The 20,301-nt window shown below is 39.0% G+C and overlaps 1 protein-coding gene and 1 pseudogene across 1 annotated transcript; both read left to right on the top strand.

The window, feature by feature from the left end:
• The first annotated feature begins 5,845 nt into the window (after nucleotides 1–5,845).
• LOC126592249 (calmodulin-binding receptor-like cytoplasmic kinase 3) lies at nucleotides 5,846–9,766 on the top strand. The gene is made up of 7 exons (XM_050257974.1): nucleotides 5,846–7,392; nucleotides 7,481–7,711; nucleotides 7,860–8,164; nucleotides 8,295–8,460; nucleotides 8,550–8,639; nucleotides 8,771–9,069; nucleotides 9,250–9,766. Exons 1-7 carry the CDS (start codon nucleotides 7,113–7,115, stop codon nucleotides 9,463–9,465), a joined length of 1,587 nt encoding a protein of 528 aa, XP_050113931.1. The 5' UTR covers nucleotides 5,846–7,112; the 3' UTR covers nucleotides 9,466–9,766.
• A 148-nt stretch (nucleotides 9,767–9,914) lies between these two features.
• Nucleotides 9,915–18,565, top strand: LOC126592258 (calmodulin-binding receptor-like cytoplasmic kinase 3; annotated as a pseudogene).
• The last annotated feature ends 1,736 nt before the right edge of the window (nucleotides 18,566–20,301 follow it).

The following is a 20,301-nucleotide window of genomic DNA, read 5'->3' as shown; positions in this document are numbered from 1 at the left end:
ACTAATACTGTCCCCACTTGGCCACATGCTCAATCCGTCAGGTGTGGGGTTTTAATACAAAAGGCCTCAGTGTTAGTTAGAGTGGGGTAATTCTATATAAATAGCTTATTCTCAAGCCTTCTGGCCGATGTGGGACAAAGGAATTCTAACTGTTATTGTCTACGAAGATCAATAAGCCTGGACTAAATGAAGGATATGATCACATTAGAAACTGATCCGTGTCATGTTGCGGCAATTAACAACTTTTTTACCTAATTTGATCCTCTTTTGTTGGTTTATCTTTTAGATCGAGAAACCCATAGCTACTTGAAATTTTCTTCTTAGAGGCAAAAGGGAATTAACTCCATCTCTATAAATTTATCTTACGTTGTCAGTTTCAAACCTGAATAAAAAAGGAGGTTGGCGTCAGGTAGTTGACAGTAGGCATTCCGTTTTCATGTCGAATTCCTATATATGAGATAGAAGTGACTTGGTTCTACCTCCCATTAACCACAAGATCACCTTCAAGGAGATAAAGACTCCCCACGCAAATTGTAGCTTCAAAGATACGGGGCAAACCAGGATTTTCAACACGTTTGACACTCTTTTTCTCTAAATGAAACCGAAAAAGCACGTGGCTAGAGTAGTCTTGATAATATTGCCTCAAAAGAACCATTTTATCACCAAAGGTTGACAATTCAATACCTAAATACCGAGGGCACATGAATCTTCCATCTCAATAGATAAAAAGAAAAAAAGAAAAAAAAAAGCAGCGATGAAATCCAGGAGCGGGTGATTCTGCAAGAGGGAAGGATTGCAGCAGGTGGGTCGGGTCAGTCAGATGCGGCAGCAGGGATGCGGGTACAACAAGTGCAGCAACAGAGTTAGTGGGTCATCATGGTGCAGATCAAGAGCAGATGCAGATGAAGGTGGTGCAAGGAGGAGACGAACTAGGTCCGAGTTTGTGGTTCTCGGGTCTGAGCTTCGTCAAAACCAGTGGCGAGTATGAGATTGCTAGGGATGCAGGTTAGACGCTGGAGTACGGGACAATAACAACGACCAACAATGAACAATGACAAATTTTTTTTTTTAACGACAAACAAAGGTTAACCCAAACCAAAAAACAAAAAAGTTTCACGAAACCAAACTGGACAAAACAAACAACGAGATAGACAAATCGATACGAACAAAACAGAAGCAAATTAAATCACCAATATCAGAGTGCGAAACGAATAAGACTACAAAATAATAAAATAATAAGAATATTATTAAAAAAACAAAAATGTCGAAATAGCTACAACAGCCAAACATGCTACATCTTGACTGACTTATTCACTAATGAATAACAAAGCACTCTATTTATAATAAACTAACCCTAATCTCTAACAAAACCTAATTCTAATGGGCTGAGCCAAATTCTAAATTTATTATTTTCCAACAAATAAGCCTGGACTAAATGAAGGATATGATCACATTAGAAACTGATCCATGTGATGTTGCGGCAGTTAACAACTTTCTTACCTAATTTGATCCTCTTCTATTGTTTTAACTTTTAGATCGAGAAACCCATCACTACTTGAAATTTTCTTCTTAGGCCTAATCGGATAAATGGTCCCCATGGTCATAAGGTATTCGGATGATAGCCCCTGTGGTAAAAAAATTCGGATTTAAACCCCTGTGGTCTAAGTCTGTTAGGATTTATGCCCATCTGTTAAATAATGCTCACGTGGCAAAATAATAATTTTTTTTTTTTTAAAACCTGAATTTTTACAAAAAAAAAAAATAAACCCAGAACCTCCCCCCGCCCTCCGCCCGTCCCCCCCCCCCCCGCCGTTCTTCTCCTTCTTCCTTCTTCTTCTTCCCGCCGGTCTCCCCGCGTGACTCCTCCCTCTCCCCGTGCGACTCCTCCCTCTCCCTCTTCCTTCTTCTTCTTCTTCTTCTTCTTCTTCTTCTTCCCGCCGGTCTCCCCGCGCGACTCCTCCCTCTCCCTCTTCCTTCTTCTTCTTCTTCTTCTTCCCGCCGGAGACCAGCTCCCCCCCCCCGCCGGAGCCCTCTCCCCGCGCCCTCCTCCCTCTCCCTCTTCCTTCTTCTTCTTCTTGCAGATCTGCGTTTTTTTTTTTTTTTTTTGTTGTAAAAATTCAGGTTTTTTAAAAAAAATTAAAAATTATTATTTTTGCCACGTGGCAGACATTTGGCAGCCACGTGGCATATATGTGTCAGCCACGTCAGTATTATTTAACAGATAGGCATAAATCCTAACAGACTTAGACCACAGGGGTTTAAATCCTAACAGACTTAGACCACAGGGGTTTAAATCCGAATTTTTTTACCACAGGGGCTATCATCCGAATACCTTATGACCACGAGGACCATTTATCCAATTAGGCCTTCTTCTTAAGAGGCAAAAGGGAATTAACTGCATCTCAGTAAATTTATCTTACGTTGTCAATTTCAAACCCGAATAAAGAAGGAGGAGGGCGTCAGGTAGTTGATAGTTGGCATTCCGTTTTCAGGTCGAATTCCTATGAGATCGAAGTGACTTGGTTCTACCTCCCATTAACCACAAGATCACCTTCAAGAAGATAAAGACTCCCCACGCAAATTGTAGCTCCAAAGATACCGGGCAAACCAGGATTTTCAACTCGTTTGACACTCTTTCAACTCGTTTGACACTCTTTTTCTCTAAATCAAACCGAAAAAGCACGTGGCTAGAGTAGTCTTGATAATATTGCCTCAAAAGAACCATTTTATCATCCTTTGAAGGCACCAAAGGTTGACAATTCAATACCTAAATACCGAGGGCACATGAATCTTCCATTTCAATAGAAAAAAAGAAAAAAGAAAAAAGAAAAAAGCAAGGTCTATGATTTTGGTCCCTGCATATTTTTTCATAAGTCTAAGTTTGATTCTCACTGTCGATAATCTCTCTTGGTGGATGATCTGTAAAAATATAGTAAGGGGCTAAGATCATCTCTGTAAGTCCTCAAAAAGGCTTGTGGTATGCCCTGATCCTGAAATAGGATAACCCCCGTCTCCTTAAACTTTTTATTACAAAAAATAAGAATAAATGATTTTCACAAATACATAAGAGTCTCAAGACCTCCAAAACAAGCCTACAATTGTCATCACCATTGACTGGTGTGGAAAACTCGTGGTACTTTCCTCTGCAAATTTCAAGGCTTAGAAATATGAATCGGTGTTCATCTAATTTGTTATACATCAACCCACTTAGAGCACCGTTCGAAAACACGAGATAATATGAATGAAATCCCTAAATGTTCGAATGAATATCAAAACATTGAAATGACCCCATATGTAAGCAGAAGCCCATGCTTGTCTCAGAGCTTTTTCTCCGCCGCTGCCAATATTGTCGTCGTAAAAACAATACGAAGAACCCATCGGGTATAGCCAACGAATCAATGTTCTTGATACTAAAATACTGCGAAAAGGTTTGGTTTGGATGGAGCGTTGGAGATGGGTTTTGATGAACTGTTGATCATCGATGGTAGCATTCCAAACTTTGCAGACACATAGACACAGTAGTATATCCTTATGCCGGAGCCGTACAAGGATTTCAACGAGTAACTCCGGCGGTAAGTCGGACATTTGAGGTTTAGGGTTAGAGTTCAGTTGTGCTGTTTTAGGGTTTAGGCCCTAGTGCCTCTCTGTTCTGGAACACGAAGCGGGTTTAGGCCCTAATGATACACGAAGCGGGTCCGGGTCAAGTTTCAGTGTACCCTACCTTTGTCAACCCACATTTAACTTTCGGATTCGACAACTTGTGTTTTCATTTCTTGGCCGCTGTCAATTTCCATAAGGAGACAATTTCATGTGGAACCCTAGAAATTCAGGTTTAGCCTAGTGATGTTAGAATGCTGTCCCTATCATTACAACTTGAAAAGAATAACGAAAAGAAAAGCTTGAGAAAAAATTCACTAGGGATCTCCCATGATGAAGCTGTATGCATTAGAAGTCGTATTTACATAGGATAGAATGAATCCAAAATACAGTGGGGCTCGTTACATAGGATAGAATGAGTTAATTTGTTAACGTATTGGGTCGTTATCAAATCATCCGATAAGCACTCGATAAGATAACAGGTGTGGAACGAACACAACCTATTTTTCAGATCTAGAAATTAGGTACAATGATTTCTTGCATGATCTGTTAACTCAACACGAAATGACATGATGCGTTAACAAATCAGGTCTTTATCAGGTCACTTGTTAAGGAACCGTTAAAATAATAGATTTGACACGACATGACACTTTAAGATAACGAGTATGACACGAAAACGATACGAACACGACAAACACAATTTGTTTGCCATGTCTATTGTGAGAGTATAACTATCTATCCAAAGTTTTCTCAAGTACTTATCCACACATGGGCTACTAGCAATAAGTTCTAGTAATTAGTCTTTAGTTGTAATGTGTCTTGAAGAGGTCTTAAGTTAACTGATGGCGAAATTGAGTACTAATAAACAGTGACATGTATAAGAGTTCGCGTCTGAACGTAATTATCATCATGTGAATGTTGCGTAGGGCCGTGAGTAAGACCAGGATTGGTGGTGTCGTGATTTTCGGATTTGTTTTACAAGTTGTTATGGGCCTGGTGGGTGCTGCCCCATCAATGATCGTACAATTATTGTATTATTATAATAATAATATGATTATTTTGGTGGTTTTAACTTGTATTAGAGGAAATTCAACACCATGCGAAAATCGATTCACACTTGGTACTTTTTTTTGGACGATAATCTACACCGTTACATAAATAAAAAGCTAAGAGTTAGTTTAAAGGTGCTTTTAACAACGCTGAAAGCGTTTATCGTAAAAATGATTTGGAAATTAATTATTATTAAAAATACAAATGAATTTTAGAAATCATTTAAAGATTTTGCAAGAAGCACTTAACAAAATTCAAAAATAATTTGTTAAAAGCACTTTCAATTATTTTAAAAGCCTTTTCAATAATTCAAAGTGTATTTTCTTTGTTTTAGTGTTAGAATTTTCTTCTTTATATCCATCAAATGGGAACGTAATTGAAATCATACAAGAAACAAGAAAAAGTTTGGCTATTGCCAGGCCAATTTTATGTATTTATTAATTTATGTTCAAGGATAATATATATACTTTACAACGAGTTCGTTATAGATTATAATAAGATCCACTATTTATGTGAGTCGAATTACTTATTTTTAAACCGTAGTGTTAGTGACACGACCAATTTGTTTTTAAATCATTGATTTTGATGAAAGAGTAAACATTGACCCTTATAGTTTTTGACACTCCAAAATAAATTAAATATTTACATTTCTACCCTCACCAATCGCATTGGGACGAGGTCAGATGCTAAACTAAGAGTGTGAATAGATTGGACGTTAATTATTTATGAATGAAGTGTGGACTGTTTTCCGATACTACCGATACTAGTGATAATGGAAAAAAAGCTTTCAAACTCAGAACCACAACTATATAAGATAAAATCAACTGAACTACAAGACACTAAATCAAAATAAGACCTTGAAAATATTATTATTTTGGTAATTTTAATGAAAAGCTCTCGGTACTGTTTATTTTAACGAAAAACCACATTTTTACACAAAAAAATCAATTCTGGTACTATTTACTTTACCATTTATTTTGTCCTTATCGTTAAAACTCAAAGTTTTTAAGCATTTTTCATTAGTTTTGCTTATATTTTTCTCCAAAAGAAAATTATAATATACTGACACGAAATGACCAAAAAGCCGTTCAGCGGGCAGGATGATACTTACAATGTAAATGCATTTTCCCAACGGTCAACCAGCAACATTGTCCACATCTTGAGGTTAAAATTTATTAGACTAGTTTACAAGAATCACTTAATTTAATGCATCACAGACGGACGGCTCTGGCGAATTACATCACAGTAAGAATCCACCACCTTCTCCCTCTCCCCTCCTTCCTACCACCAACACCAACAGCAACGTCAAAGGCAGGTCCTTTTCTTTTTCTTCTTTTCTTTTTTCTCCCTGCAAATTTCAATCAATTGTAACAAAGCAGCAGTTTTGGGTTTTTGACATTTCCAGCCTCTTCAGCCGCATCCGAGAGTAAATTCAGGTGCTTTTTTTTTCTGCTTTTTTTTCTAATCAGCTAAGCCACTTATAGGTTCATAGTACTGGTTTGTGTAGAGAATTTTTAGATGTTGGGTTTTGGAGTTTGACTGGATTTTTGTACAAGTTTGTGGATTTTATGATTTGGGTTTCAAGCAATTCAGTGAAAGTTTGGAACTTTTGGTGGTTTGAGGTCTTGGGTTTGGTTTTTGGGATAGTATACCAGCTGGGATTTCTGTAGAGCTTCTAAATGTTAGGGTTTTGAGTTGAGTGGATTTTCAAATGGGTTTGTGGTTTTTGTGAATTGGGTTTCAAGTAATTCAGTGAATGTTTGGAACTTTTGTTTATTTGAGGTCTTGGGATAGTATACCAGCTGGGATTTCTGTAGAGATTCTCAGTGTTAGGTTTTTGAGTTGGGTGGATTTTCATATGAGTTTGTAGTTTCTTAATTGGGTTTCAAGTGATTCAGTGAAAGTTTGGGACTTTTGGTGGTTTGAGGTGTTGGGTTCAAATCACATACTTATCCAATTTCCTGTTGCGAGTTGAGTATTAAAGGCTTTGGGTGAATTCGTGGACACATCAAGAAATCGAATTCTCTAATGGGGAACTATGTGAATATATGTAACTCAAATTTCATCCATTTTGTCTGTTGAGGATTTCAACCAGTCTGTAACGAATAGAGGCTCAAATTACTCATTTCAGTCACTGTAAACTGGCTTATTTGGAGCAATCTGAAGTCCCAAACTACCAGTAACAATACTGGCGGAAACGAAAACTGTCAGTAACTTTGATCAGTCTTGTTTTTGGGGATCTCTCTGTAACTGGGTTTTGTAAACTTTGTTGAATTCGAAAGTGCTGTCCAAACGCTAAAATTAATCGGCTATGGAATTTCTGTATTGGTTGGTTGAACTACTCAAGGTGTGTTGAGGATCCAAAAGGTCTGTGATTTTGTGCATATTATCATCTTTCGGCTTTTCTTGGTGGTGATTTGAAGAACAGAACAAACAGAGAGGTTTCATCATCTTGTAACTCCTAAATGGGAGTTGGGCAGATTATCCCGTTTAGAATGGGCATCGCAGTGTTAAGTCTGTTGCTGCAATTGCCAGCAATCTTTGCATCCGAGTTTGTCATACAGTCAAAGGATTGTAGTGATCACATTGCCTATTCAAGCTCTCATGGTCATGAATTGTTTTACATAAACGGGAATTCAGTAGAGAAAACTATATTCTGCACAGCTCTTCGGACATACTATGCAAATGGTTGCATTTTAGAAGGCAACCTTGGAAGTTACCATTGTCTATCAGACCCTTCACTAGGTATGCATTAATATGATATGTTGCTCGGTTTCTTGTTTAAATGATGCTTTTTGGAGTTTAATTTAATTAAGTATTGCTGCTTTTGCAGTTGATTTTACCTTGAGGACCGGGAGGAAACTTCTGCAGAAGGAGTCAAAGGATAAATCCACTTTCGACAACAGAGAGGAAAAAAATGATTTTGCTTCTATGTCTACAACGAAAAGGGTTGGAATAGCAGCAAGTGGAATGTTTCTCACGTGTTGTGCTTTTCTATGTCCTTGCTTTTTTAAGAAAAGGAGAGATAGCGTGCACGGAGTTCTTGCAAGGGAGCCAAATTCAAGTGAGTGTCTTGCATCAACCCTTCTGTCGACTATTCGGCAAACAAATTGCATTTCTATTGGTTTACCTACCTTCTATCGGTTTCCACACTATGACTTTTCTTTCTTTCGTATTTTGTTATTTAAGCTAAATTGATTATCCTTTTGCAGTGGATTCAGGTTTTTCTTTTGAGGTGAGTTCTTCAGATCCTGAAAAGATCCTGGCCAGTCCGCATCGTGTGCCCCCTAGTCCACATCATGTGCCCCCTAGTCCACATCGTGTGCCACCTAGTCCTAGATTTTCAATGTCTCCAAAGCCCGGTAAAATTGGATCAGTACATCTCAGTTTGAATCAGATTGCAAAAGTAACTCGCAACTTCTCTCAATCGCAACAAGTAGGTGAAGGAGGTTTTGGAACTGTGTACAAGGCTCGGTTAGATGATGGCCAAGTGGTTTCTATTAAACGTGCAAAGAAGGTATGAACAGTTCATAACGTTGAAATATTTCTATCGAACATTTGAGTAGATTTTTAAGGAAGTTTTTATCTCATGTCCGTGATTCAATCAATTGATTGCTACTTTGTGTGACATGGAAACTTTGTAATAGGAACACTTTGAGAATTTGCAAACTGAATTCGGCAGTGAAGTTGAACTGCTTGCCAAAATTGATCATAGGAATCTTGTAAAGCTACTAGGTTATGTTGATGAAGGAAATGAGCGTCTTATCATTACAGAGTATGTGGCGAATGGTACTCTTAGAGAACATCTGGATTGTAAGCTTACTTAAATCCTTTCATAACAATAGCTAGTTCTGATTTATAAAGTGATGAGATCGTAAATAATTATGCTGCTACACTGGCAGGTCTGCATGGGAAAATCCTAGAGTTCAACCAGCGACTTGAAATTGCTATCGATGTTGCTCATGCCCTTACCTATCTTCACACATATTCTGGTAACAAAACTCTTCATTTAATACATGCATCACAGTTTTCTATTTAAGTTATATCTTTCTGGATGCGGATGAAAATTGATTTCGATTTGTCAACCTGGTTGATGCCTAATCCGTTATTCATCTCACAACAGAAAAACAAATCATCCATCGAGATGTGAAGTCCTCCAACATTCTTCTCACAGAAAGCATGAGAGCCAAAGTGGCAGATTTTGGATTTGCAAGGCTTGGCCCGGTGGACACAGATCAAACACACATTTCAACCAAAGTGAAAGGAACTGTCGGTTATCTTGACCCTGAGTATATGAAAACCTATCAACTCACCCCGAAAAGTGATGTTTACTCGTTCGGGATCTTACTAATAGAAATTTTGACTGGCCGTCGTCCAGTGGAGTTGAAGAGACCTGTTGAAGAGCGGGTAACACTCAGATGGGTAAGTATAGTCAATATTCAACGAGATAAAATCACTAATTATAATATGCGGTATTACATGATTAGCATTATTGTTACAAAATGATTGCGAATGAGCTCTTAGTTGTGTCATTTGCTCGATAATGTCTTTGAACCAGATTAAATTCGAACTGTAATTATATCCGGTTTCAACATTTCGCAGGCCTTCAAGAAGTTGAATGAAGGGAAGGTGGTGGAATTGGCTGATCCTTTTATGGAGGAAACTATAGATGCAGAGGTTCTGATGAAAATCTTTGATCTGGCGATCCAATGTGCAGCCCCCATCCGAGTTGATAGACCGGACATGAAATCGGTGGGAGAGCAGTTGTGGACAATAAGGGCGGACTACCTTAGAAGTGTCAAGGCAAGGGCACAGTAATAACACTATTATTGTGTGGTTTCGTGCTGATAATACAAAGATATCTGTAAACTTTTGTACATATGACGTTTGTATCATTAACACGGATGCCTGTGCCATAAGTTGCTGTCCTGCTCGAGGGCTGCAGCCGCTAAAGCTCTTCAGACCGGAAACCCCATGACCCTTTTGTGCTATATTCCTTCTGTTGGCTGGGTACTTCAACCAGAAACATCGTTGAGCGGCTCGGCAGGGATAAAACCTTTGTACAATACTGAATTAAAAGACAAAATTTAGGTATGTGAATGGTGAATGTTTCGATCAACCCTCAAGATCTAAATTTCATGGCCTAAAATGTATTAATTGTTATGGAATGGTTTGAACTCTTTTAACTCTTTTTTTTTTCTCGGTAATAATTTCTTTTGTAACTTAATACCGATCCTAAATGAATGAGTATATATAGAGTTTGAAATTATTTTTTAAAAGTGGATTTGTTTTTTAAAATTTCTCTTATTATTTTGACTGTTAGATTTAAATTTCAGTTTTTTACTATAGAATTTGAAAAAAAAAAAAAAAAAAGGAGTGTTAGATCATAATCAAAAGTTTACAAACAAAACAAAGGCATTGTAATCTAGACGGGTGATCACCAATAGACCAGAAAAACGACTCCCTTTTGTTCAAATGTCACTCTCACTGCTGGACAGCTAGGGTTCCTTGTCAAATGGGGCCTAATTGTTGGCCACTACCAAAGTTTATTAAAATGCGAGCATGATTGACATTATTGGTATCAAGAAGTACAGTGTGAGAGAAATCTTACTCTTACCATGTAAAGTTGAATTTGATGTTTCACAATTATGGCACTGGAGTTTATTGGTGGAACACTGTTTACGCTGCTCTACGATGGCGTCAAGCATGCGATGAGCAAGAGTGGGACGTTTAAAACCCTTCTCGGAGACCTCAAATCCACGCTAGACTCTTTAGAACCAAGAGACATCCAACAGATTGGAGAGCATAACGTCGAATTGGGTCTCCCAAACGAGGAAATTGAAAGTCTTCAAATGCAAATGGAGGATGGTGTGAAGCTTGTTGGATATACGGAAGTTACTGCAGCAGAGAGCGGAGTATGTCGTGGAAGACTTGGATTCCATAAGTAAGACCGAGACAGTGCCCGAGCAAGCTCAAGGGAATGGCTCGGAACAAGGTGAATTTTCTGGAACTAAATTTATGAGCATGTTTGACATCAGGAACCATTTACGAAAAGAAAAATAAAAAAACTTGCTTTATTGGATTCCATTTTATGTACATGGTAACAGTTTCAATTTTTCTGATTTGGTGGTGATGTAAATATGGCAGGGGCTGCTCTACAAGCAACATTTGCAGTGTTGTGCGATGTTGTTATGGAAGTGAAGGACAAGAATACAGTGTTCAAACCTCTCATGGAAAATCTCATGTCCACGCTAGACTCCTTAAGACCGTTAATGGAAGAGATACTAGAATATAGCAAACTATTGGATCGCCAAGACGAGTGTAAAAACTTCAGAATACAAATGGAGAAGGGTGTAGAGCTCGTCCACAAGTGCCCCAAAGTTGGTTTGTGGACTGGTTGCAAAAGTTATAAATACAGCAACAAAATTATTGGATTGGATGAATCTCTTCAGAATGTTGAGAATTAAGCTTCTCACTAATTTGAATTCAACCTGCAGATGTTTTAGAATCCTGCAGATGATGAAGAAGATGAAGATGAAGAGTCTTTCCTTATTAAGTAGTAGCCGTTAAGTTTAAATTTGTGCAACGGCTAGTTTAGCCTCTGTTTTAGGAAAGATGAACAGCTATGTTTTGTTCTTATCCCTATCGTACTGTGTTGCTGGATCCATTCCAAGTGGAAGGATCCCAACGTCTGATGCACTAGAGGGCTGAGATTGATTCCTGAAATCACCCATCTCCAAGCCTCTATATGCTAGGGTTTTTTGTCAAAGAATACTAAGAAATACTTTACTCTCTCTTGCCTCTCTGCATTCTTCCCGATTCATTTGAATCTCAGTTTTTTCTCCCAGAAAGTTAAAACCTTTATAAATTTAACTCAAAATCGATCATGGCCTGGTACCATTTCAACATGGTATCAGAGCTCTAGGTCTGATTCCGAAGAAGGGCGTGATACTGTGAGTGAGATCTAGCTCCGAAGGAAACCCAGAAAATCTTAAAGGTGGTTCCTTTGTTGGATGATTCACTGATACTCACTAAGAAATGGTGGGATCGAGTTCTTCCGGTGGAGATTTACGAACTCCACAGTTTGATGGTGCAAACTACGATTTTTGGGCTGTCAAAATGGAAACAATCCTCATAGCACATGATCTATGGGATGTGATAGAACTCGGAATACAGCCGCAGCAGACTCCCGAGGAGGAAGAAGGTTCTGTAGATGAAGGAAGTGAGGCTGAGCACACTCCAGTAGAAGCACCCACTATCTCCAAAGAAGACAGAATAAAAAACGCCAAGGCGTTAAGCCTCATTCAGGGAGCCATAACTGATGAGCTCTTCCCTCGCATCAGAAATGAGAAAACTGCTAAAGGAGCTTGGGAAATTCTGAGAAGAGAGTTCAGAGGAGACAAAAAGGTAAGAGCTGTTAAACTTCAAGCCATTAGAGCTGAGTTTGAATATCTGAGAATGCATGATGGTGAACCCTTAGATGACTACTTGGCTAGGTTTTTTGAGATAGTGAATAATCTGAAATCACTAGGTGAGGATGTGCCTGAGAAAAGGATTGTGCAGAAGCTATTAATGAGCTTAAATAGAAGATACAAATCCATAGTGTCTATAATAGAAGAGACAAGAGATCTGGATGTTATAAGGGTTGAGGAAGTCTTGGCCTCGGTTAAAGTCTATGATAAAAGGGAAGACCTGCATGATGAAAGGGACAAGGTTATTGGTATTGAGAGGGCATTTAGTAGTCTAAAGATTGGAGGTAGTGTTCATGGTAGTACTAGTGGAAGTTATAAAGGTGCACAGAGTAAACAGAACCATAAATGGCAACAAAACAAGAAAGGAAGAAATTGGTCACAAAGCAGCAACTGGAATGGCAATGGTAACTCTAGTTGGAACAATCAAAATGGTGGAAATTGGGGAAATAGAAGCACTTTCCAAAGCAAACAAGGAAGCAGTAGTCAAGGTGCCATGAAACCACAATGTCAAACTTGTGATAAATATCATTTTGGCATTTGTAGGTATAAGGGAAAACCAAAATGTGGCAAGTGTGGCAGATTTGGACACACTGCAAAGGATTGTAACAATGACAAACAGGTTGCTAACTATGCAAAAGAGGAAGGTGTGACCAATGGCACAATGTTCTATGCCTGTCACGCAGCATCAACATCTCAGGACAGATCCGTGTGGTTTGTTGATAGTGCCTGCAGCAACCACATGACTTCTCAAGAGTCTTTGCTACTAAATCTTGACAGATCAATTACCTGCAAAGTTAAAATGGGGACTGGTGATCTGGTTCAAGCTACAGGCAAGGGAACACTTGTAGTAGATACAAAGCATGGGAAGAGATACATTAATGAAGTTCTGTTAGTTCCAGGATTAGATGAAAATCTCTTGAGTGTTGGTCAAATGATGGAACACGGTTACTATGTCCTGTTTGGTGGTAATATGGCTATAATCTTTGATGACAGCAATCTTGAAAATGTGGTAGCCAAGGTAACTATGGCTGGAAATAGGTGCTTTCCATTGTCCTTGGAATCTATAAATCCAGTAGCTAAAAGAGCTTCAATTGAAGAAGGGTCATGGATCTGGCATAAAAGGCTGGGTCACTTGAGTTTTGACAACCTAAAAAAATTGCAAAGAGAGGGAATGGTACTTGGTTTACCCGAGCTATCAGAAATGAATGAAATCTGTGAGAGTTGTATTGCTGGAAAAATGCACAGAGAACCATTTGATAAGGAGAAAGCATGGAGAGCAAGCCATCCACTAGAATTGGTGCATACTGATGTCTGTGGACCAATGCAAAATGAATCCATTGGTGGGAACAGGTACTTCATCACATTCATCGATGACTATTCAAGAATGTGCTGGGTGTACTTTCTTAGAAACAAATCTGATGTGTTCAATGTATTTAAAAAATTTAAAGCCTTTGTGGAGCTACAAAGTGGTTTCAAGATTAAGAAGCTGCGAAGTGACAGGGGAGGTGAATATACATCTCATGAATTCTTAGATTTCTGTTCTAACACTGGAATGGAGAGGCAATTAACAGTTGCATATTCCCCTCAGCAAAATGGAGTTGCTGAAAGAAGGAATAGAACCATTGGTGAAATGGCAAGGTCAATGATGGCCGAGAAGAATATCCCTGTAGTTTTTTGGGCTGAAGCAGTTGGAACTGCAGTATACTTGCAGAATAGATGTCCCACAACCTCAGTGAAGGGCAAGACTCCATTTGAAGCCTTCCCAGGTAGAAAACCTGGCATAAAACATTTGAGAATGTTCGGATGCATATGCTATACACACATACCTTCACAGCTAAGAAAAAAGTTTGATGAAAAGGCAAGAAAAGGTATCTTTATGGGGTATGGAAGCTGCGAAAAAGGGTATAGAGTTTATGACCTGCAGTCCAAGAAAATAATCCTCTCCAGGAGTGTTGTATTCAATGAGGATCAGTGTTGGAGTTGGGAATACAGGCAAGTTGAAACATCTGTGATGTCCCTAGTCTTTGAGAATCAAGCACATGGTGGTGATGTGCAGGAAAGTCCAAATGAGACTCAGGTTGAGACTGCTCAAAGTTCTCAACCAAGTTCGAGCCCAACCAGTGCATCAACTAGCGGAAGTGAATCACTGAGTCAAAACTCAACTCCTAGTTCAACACCTGTAAAATTAAGGAGTCTAGAAGAGATATATGCTAGATGTCACATGAGTTTTGTTGAACCAGAAGATTATCAAGAAGCAGCACAGGATCAAGCATGGCAAGAAGCTATGAATGCAGAAATCGATATGATTGAAAAGAATGACACTTGGCAGCTAGTTGATAGACCCACGGATAAGCCTGTTATTGGGGTGAGATGGGTGTTCAAAACTAAATTAAATCTAGATGGAACAGTTCAGAAGCACAAGGCTAGACTGGTGGCAAAAGGGTATGCACAAAAGCCCGGAATTGATTACAATGAGACCTTTGCACCAGTGGCAAGGTTGGATACAATTAGGACCCTTATAGCTTTGGCTGCACAAAAAGGGTGGAAACTATTCCAACTAGATGTGAAATCTGCGTTTTTAAATGGCATACTTGAAGAAGAGGTATACATTGAACAACCTGAAGGTTTTGAAGTTAAAAATGCTTGTCATAAGGTCTACAAATTAAGGAAGGCCCTGTATGGTTTAAAACAGGCACCTAGAGCCTGGTATAGTGAGATTGATGCATATCTCACCAGCTGCAATTTCATCAGAAGCACAAGTGAAGCTACTTTGTACACCAAGTCCGATGAAGAAGGTGGTATACTTATTGTCTCAATATATGTTGATGACATTGTGTATACTGGAAGCAGCAAAACACTACTCAGTGAGTTCAAAATGGAGATGATGCAGAAGTATGAGATGTCGGACTTAGGCTTACTCCATCATTTTCTAGGAATGGGAATCCTACAAACTGAAAATGGTGTATTTATTCATCAAAGCAAGTATGCAAAATCATTACTTGTGAGGTTTGGTCTTGAAGACTGCAAACCTGTCTCCATTCCTCTACCTACTGGTGAGAAGCTCAAGAAGGTAGATGGAAGTGAATTGGCAGATGAAACCATGTACAGGAAAATTGTGGGCAGCCTTCTGTATTTGACAGCAACTAGACCAGATTTGATGTATGCTGCTAGTTTGTTGTCAAGGTTCATGAATGGTCCTACAAAGAAACATTTTGGAGTTGCAAGGAGGGTTCTGAGATATGTGCAAGGTACGCTGAGCTATGGAATTGAGTATGCAAAAGATAGTGATGCAATCCTTGTAGGATTCTGTGATGCAGACTGGGCAGGGAGTGAGGATGATTGCAGGAGCACCTCAGGATATGCCTTTAGCTTTGGTAGTGGGGTTTTCTCTTGGGCGTCTGTGAAGCAAAATACAGTTGCTTTATCAACTGCAGAGGCCGAGTATGTCTCAGCAGCAGAAGCCACGGCCCAGGCTATTTGGTTAAGATTTGTACTCGACGATTTTGGAGAAATGCAAGCTGATGCAACACCCTTATTCTGTGACAACATGTCTGCAATCTCCATGGTGAAAAATCCTGTCTTTCACCAGAAAACCAGACACATAAATAGGAAGTTTCATTTTATAAGGGAAGCACTACAAGAAGGTGTGATTAATGTGAAGTTCTGCAGAAGTGAAGAACAACTTGCAGACATTTTTACAAAGGCATTGCCTAGAGAGAGATTCAACTACTTAAGACTCAAACTTGGAGTGAAATCAGTGAGCAGCTTAGGAGAGGCTGTTGAGAATTAAGCTTCTCACTAATTTGAATTCAACCTGCAGATGTTTTAGAATCCTGCAGATGATGAAGAAGATGAAGATGAAGAGTCTTTCCTTATTAAGTAGTAGCCGTTAAGTTTAAATTTGTGCAACGGCTAGTTTAGCCTCTGTTTTAGGAAAGATGAACAGCTGTGTTTTGTTCTTATCCCTATCGTACTGTGTTGCTGGATCCATTCCAAGTGGAAGGATCCCAACGTCTGATGCACTAGAGGGCTGAGATTGATTCCTGAAATCACCCATCTCCAAGCCTCTATATGCTAGGGTTTTTTGTCAAAGAATACTAAGAAATACTTTACTCTCTCTTGCCTCTCTGCATTCTTCCCGATTCATTTGAATCTCAGTTTTTTCTCCCAGAAAGTTAAAACCTTTATAAATTTAACTCAAAATCGATCATGGCCTGGTACCATTTCAACACAGAAATTGTTAGGTATACTGAAAGTGCAGGTAGCAAGAGACGTGAGGGAGACGTTTATTTCGATAAGGAATATAGAGGCAGTGATCAAGAGAATTGAAGAAAGTGGTGTGCTGCAGAATCAAACTCAAGCTGACGGTTGGTGTGCATTGCCGGAACCTTCATTGCTTACAATTGGATCGGATGTACTAAACATGCAGGGAACGAGTGATGCGAGGGAGACATTGGTTTTGTCTAGCACTACAAAAGCAGGTGTCGAACAAATTGAAGGGATTGGTACAGAACAGACTCCAAGTGAAATTACAGGTTGGTCCGCAGAATCTCCATTGCATACTTTTGGATTAGATATAGCAATTCTGCAGACAATTGTAGTTCTGTTGCCACTTGGCACTGATTATTCGCCTTTTGCTTTTTTATTTTGCAGTGGATTCGCCTTCTTCTGAATTGAGCTCTCATCCTTTCTCTACTACTGTAGCGGATTCAGCTTCTTCTTTTGGATTGAGCTCTTTTCCTGCCAGTCCGCCTCGTGTGAGTCCTAGATTTTCAATGTCTTCAAAGCTCAATAGATTTGGATCAGTACATCTCACTTTAAAGCAGATTAAAAAAGCAACTCGCAATTTCTCTCAATCGCAACAAGTAGGTGAAGGAATTTTTGGAACTGTATACAAGGCTCGGTTAGATGATGGCGAAATGGTTTCTATTAAACGTGCAAAGAAGGTATGAACAGTTCATAATGTTGAAATATTTCTATCAAACATTCGAGCGAATTTTTAAGGAAGTTTATATCTCATGTCCTTGATATTGATTGCTATTTTTGTAACATGGAAACTTTATAATAGGAACACTATGAGACTTTGCAAACGGAATTCAGCAGTGAAGTTGAACTGCTGGCCAAAATTGATCATTGGAATCTCGTAAAGCTACTAGGTTATGTTGATGAAGGAAATGAGCGTCTTATCATTACGGAGTATGTGCCGAACGGTACTCTTAGAGAACATCTGGATTGTAAGCTTACTCAAATCCTTTCACAACAATAGCTAGTTCTGAGATTTATAAAGTGATGAGATCGTAAATAATTATGCTACTACAATGGCAGGTCTGCATGGGAAAATCCTAGAGTTCAACCAGCGACTTGAAATTGCTAGCTATCGATGTTGCTCATGCCCTTACCTATCTTCACACGTATGCTGGTAACAAAACTCTTCATTTAATACATGTATCATAGTTTTCTGTTTAAGTTTTATCTTTTTGGATGCGGATGAAAATTGATTTCGATTTGTCAACCTGGTTGATGCCTAATCCGTTATTCGTCTCACAACAGAAAAACAAATCATCCATCGAGACGTGAAGTCCTCCATCATTCTTCTCACAGAAAGCATGAGAGCCAAAGTGGCAGATTTTGGATTTGCAACGCTTGGCCCGGTGGACACAGATCAAGAACACATTTCAACCAAAGTGAAAGGAACTGTCGGTTATCTTGACCCTGAGTATATGAAAACCTATCAACTCACCCCGAAAAGTGATGTTTACTCGTTCGGGATCTTACTAATAGAAATTTTGACTGGCCGTCGTCCAGTGGAGTTGAAGAGACCTGCTGAGGAGCGGGTAACACTCAGATGGGTAAGTATAGTCGATATTCAACGAGATAAAATCAATAATTATAATACGCGGTATTATATATGATTAGCATTATTGTTACAAAATGATTGCGAATGAGCTCTTGGTTGTGTCATTTGCTCGGTAATGTCTTTGAACCAGATTAAATTCGAACTGTAACAATTATATCCAGTTTCAACATTTCGCAGGCCTCCAAGAAGTTGAATGAAGGGAAGGTGGCGGAATTGGTTGATCCTTTGATAAAGGAAACTATAGACGCAGAGGTTCTGATGAAAATCTTCCATTTGGCGTTCCACTGTGCAGCCCCCACCCGAGTTGATCGGCCGGTCATGACATCGGTGGGAGAGCGGTTGTGGACAATAAGGGGGGACTACCTTAGAAAGTGTCAAGAGAGGGCAGTAGTATAAATAATGTGAGAGACATCTTCCCCCTTATTGGACCTTACCCTGTAAAAAAAATTTGGTCACAAGACAAGAGTTTGCTTTTCAGTTTGGCCATTTTTTTTACGCGAAATCATTTTGCAACCTTGAAAGCAAACACATTTGTATTTAAATGTTTGGCATGATTTTCCAGTGTGCTTATGTGTAGCTGTAATTTTTAGTTGTTTGAGTGTTTGTTGTTGTTCCCAACTTAATCACCTGCGCCCAATACCCTCAGGTGGTATCATGCTCAATGGGTCTCAAGTGTGAAATTTTATCACTAAAGTCCAATGTTTTGTCTCCAAATGTGGGGCTTCTCTTTCAACTTTGATATGTAAACTTAATGTAATACTAATCACGAACTTAAATGAAAACATGAACTGTCTTTGAATTAAATATGATGAATGCACCATCTAATAATTATACGAGACCAGATTTGGTGTCAGGCCCAACCCAATGATGGACAGAGGCGGAGCCATGAAGGGATTGACATTTTTGTCACGCAGAAAACTTTTGTGTTATGCTTATGATTTCCACAGTTTTGTTGTAGGTTAAGAGCCCCAATCTGATATTTTTTTACTTAATTTCTTTCATCGAAGTTGATTTGAGGGTGGTAGCTCCTATAAAGTTCAAATAATCCATTGATTGTGAGTTTTGAGGACTCTAGTGTAGAAGGAGAGAGGAAGAAAGTCATAGACGCTTGGAGTTTAGGTTTAAGAAAGAGGATGACGTGGATGACACAATACCATTCCCAAACAATGGTGGTCAGATGCTCACCACATTGCAGAGTAATTTTTGTAAGATGAGAAGAACGTTTCGAATTGAGACTTTTGGGCCATTTCTAAGTTAAAATCTTAGTTCCGCCACTAAAGTTGTATGCGTGTGACGTGGTTCAAATTTCAAATTGAAGTAGGCTTACATAGTAGGATTTCTGCATAGCATTATATGTTATGGTTCGAGTGGATTTTTAAGGAAATTTTTATTCTCATGTCTTGATGTAGATGCTATATAGTTAGTTCTCATCCTTCAGAGTACGAGTGTAATAGGAGCATCCGTCGACAAAAAGACCACCCTAAGATGATCATCTCATGGCTATTAAATGATTGCTATTTGTTTAACATGGAAGCGTATCAACTCACCACCAAAAGTGATGCTTACTCGTTCGGGATCTTACTAATAGAAATTTTGACTGGCCGTCGTCCAATGGAGTCGAATGGATCTGTTGAATAGCGGGTGACACTCAGATGGGTAAGCTGCACCACTAAGATATATTGAGACGTGATACTACAACTTCAACGAGATAAATCAATAATTATATTGCTTTGGTATTAAAATGCGTATGATAAACATTATTGGTGTCCGGTTTTGCCATTCCACGGGTATTCAAGAAGTTTAATGAAGGAAAGGTGATGGAATTGATTGATCCTTCAATCAAGGAAGTTGTAGAGGCAGAACTACTCGTGAAATTTTTTGATTTGGCCCTCCAATGCGCTGCCCCCATCGGAGCTGATCGGCCGAACATGAACTCAGTGTAGTATATACCTCGTGCTGCATTCAACTTACCATGTAAAATTGAATTTGATAGAGACTCGCAGACACTAGTTTGCTATTCATTTTGGCCATTTTGTCAACATCCTTTTCACCCTCGAACGTATGTTGAATGTGTACTTTTCTCAATATCTTTGTTCGTCACACTGAAAAACTACTACGCATTGCGTGCAGCCAAAAAACCAAACGCATTTACATTTAAATGGTGACTACCAAATCGTGTATAACAATCGAGGCAAATTCAGACCTAGTTCCGCTTTTTTCCATTTTATTGCGATTTTTCACATGATTTTAAGTACCGGGGCTGTGTAGCTGTAATTTTTTTTTTTTAGTATCGAGTGCGGGATCAACCATTTAGTTTGGAAAGTT

This window comes from Malus sylvestris, chromosome 2 (genome assembly GCF_916048215.2).
Source record: "Malus sylvestris chromosome 2, drMalSylv7.2, whole genome shotgun sequence".
Lineage (NCBI taxonomy): Eukaryota > Viridiplantae > Streptophyta > Magnoliopsida > Rosales > Rosaceae > Malus > Malus sylvestris.
This window is presented reverse-complemented; position numbering and strand designations above follow the sequence as displayed.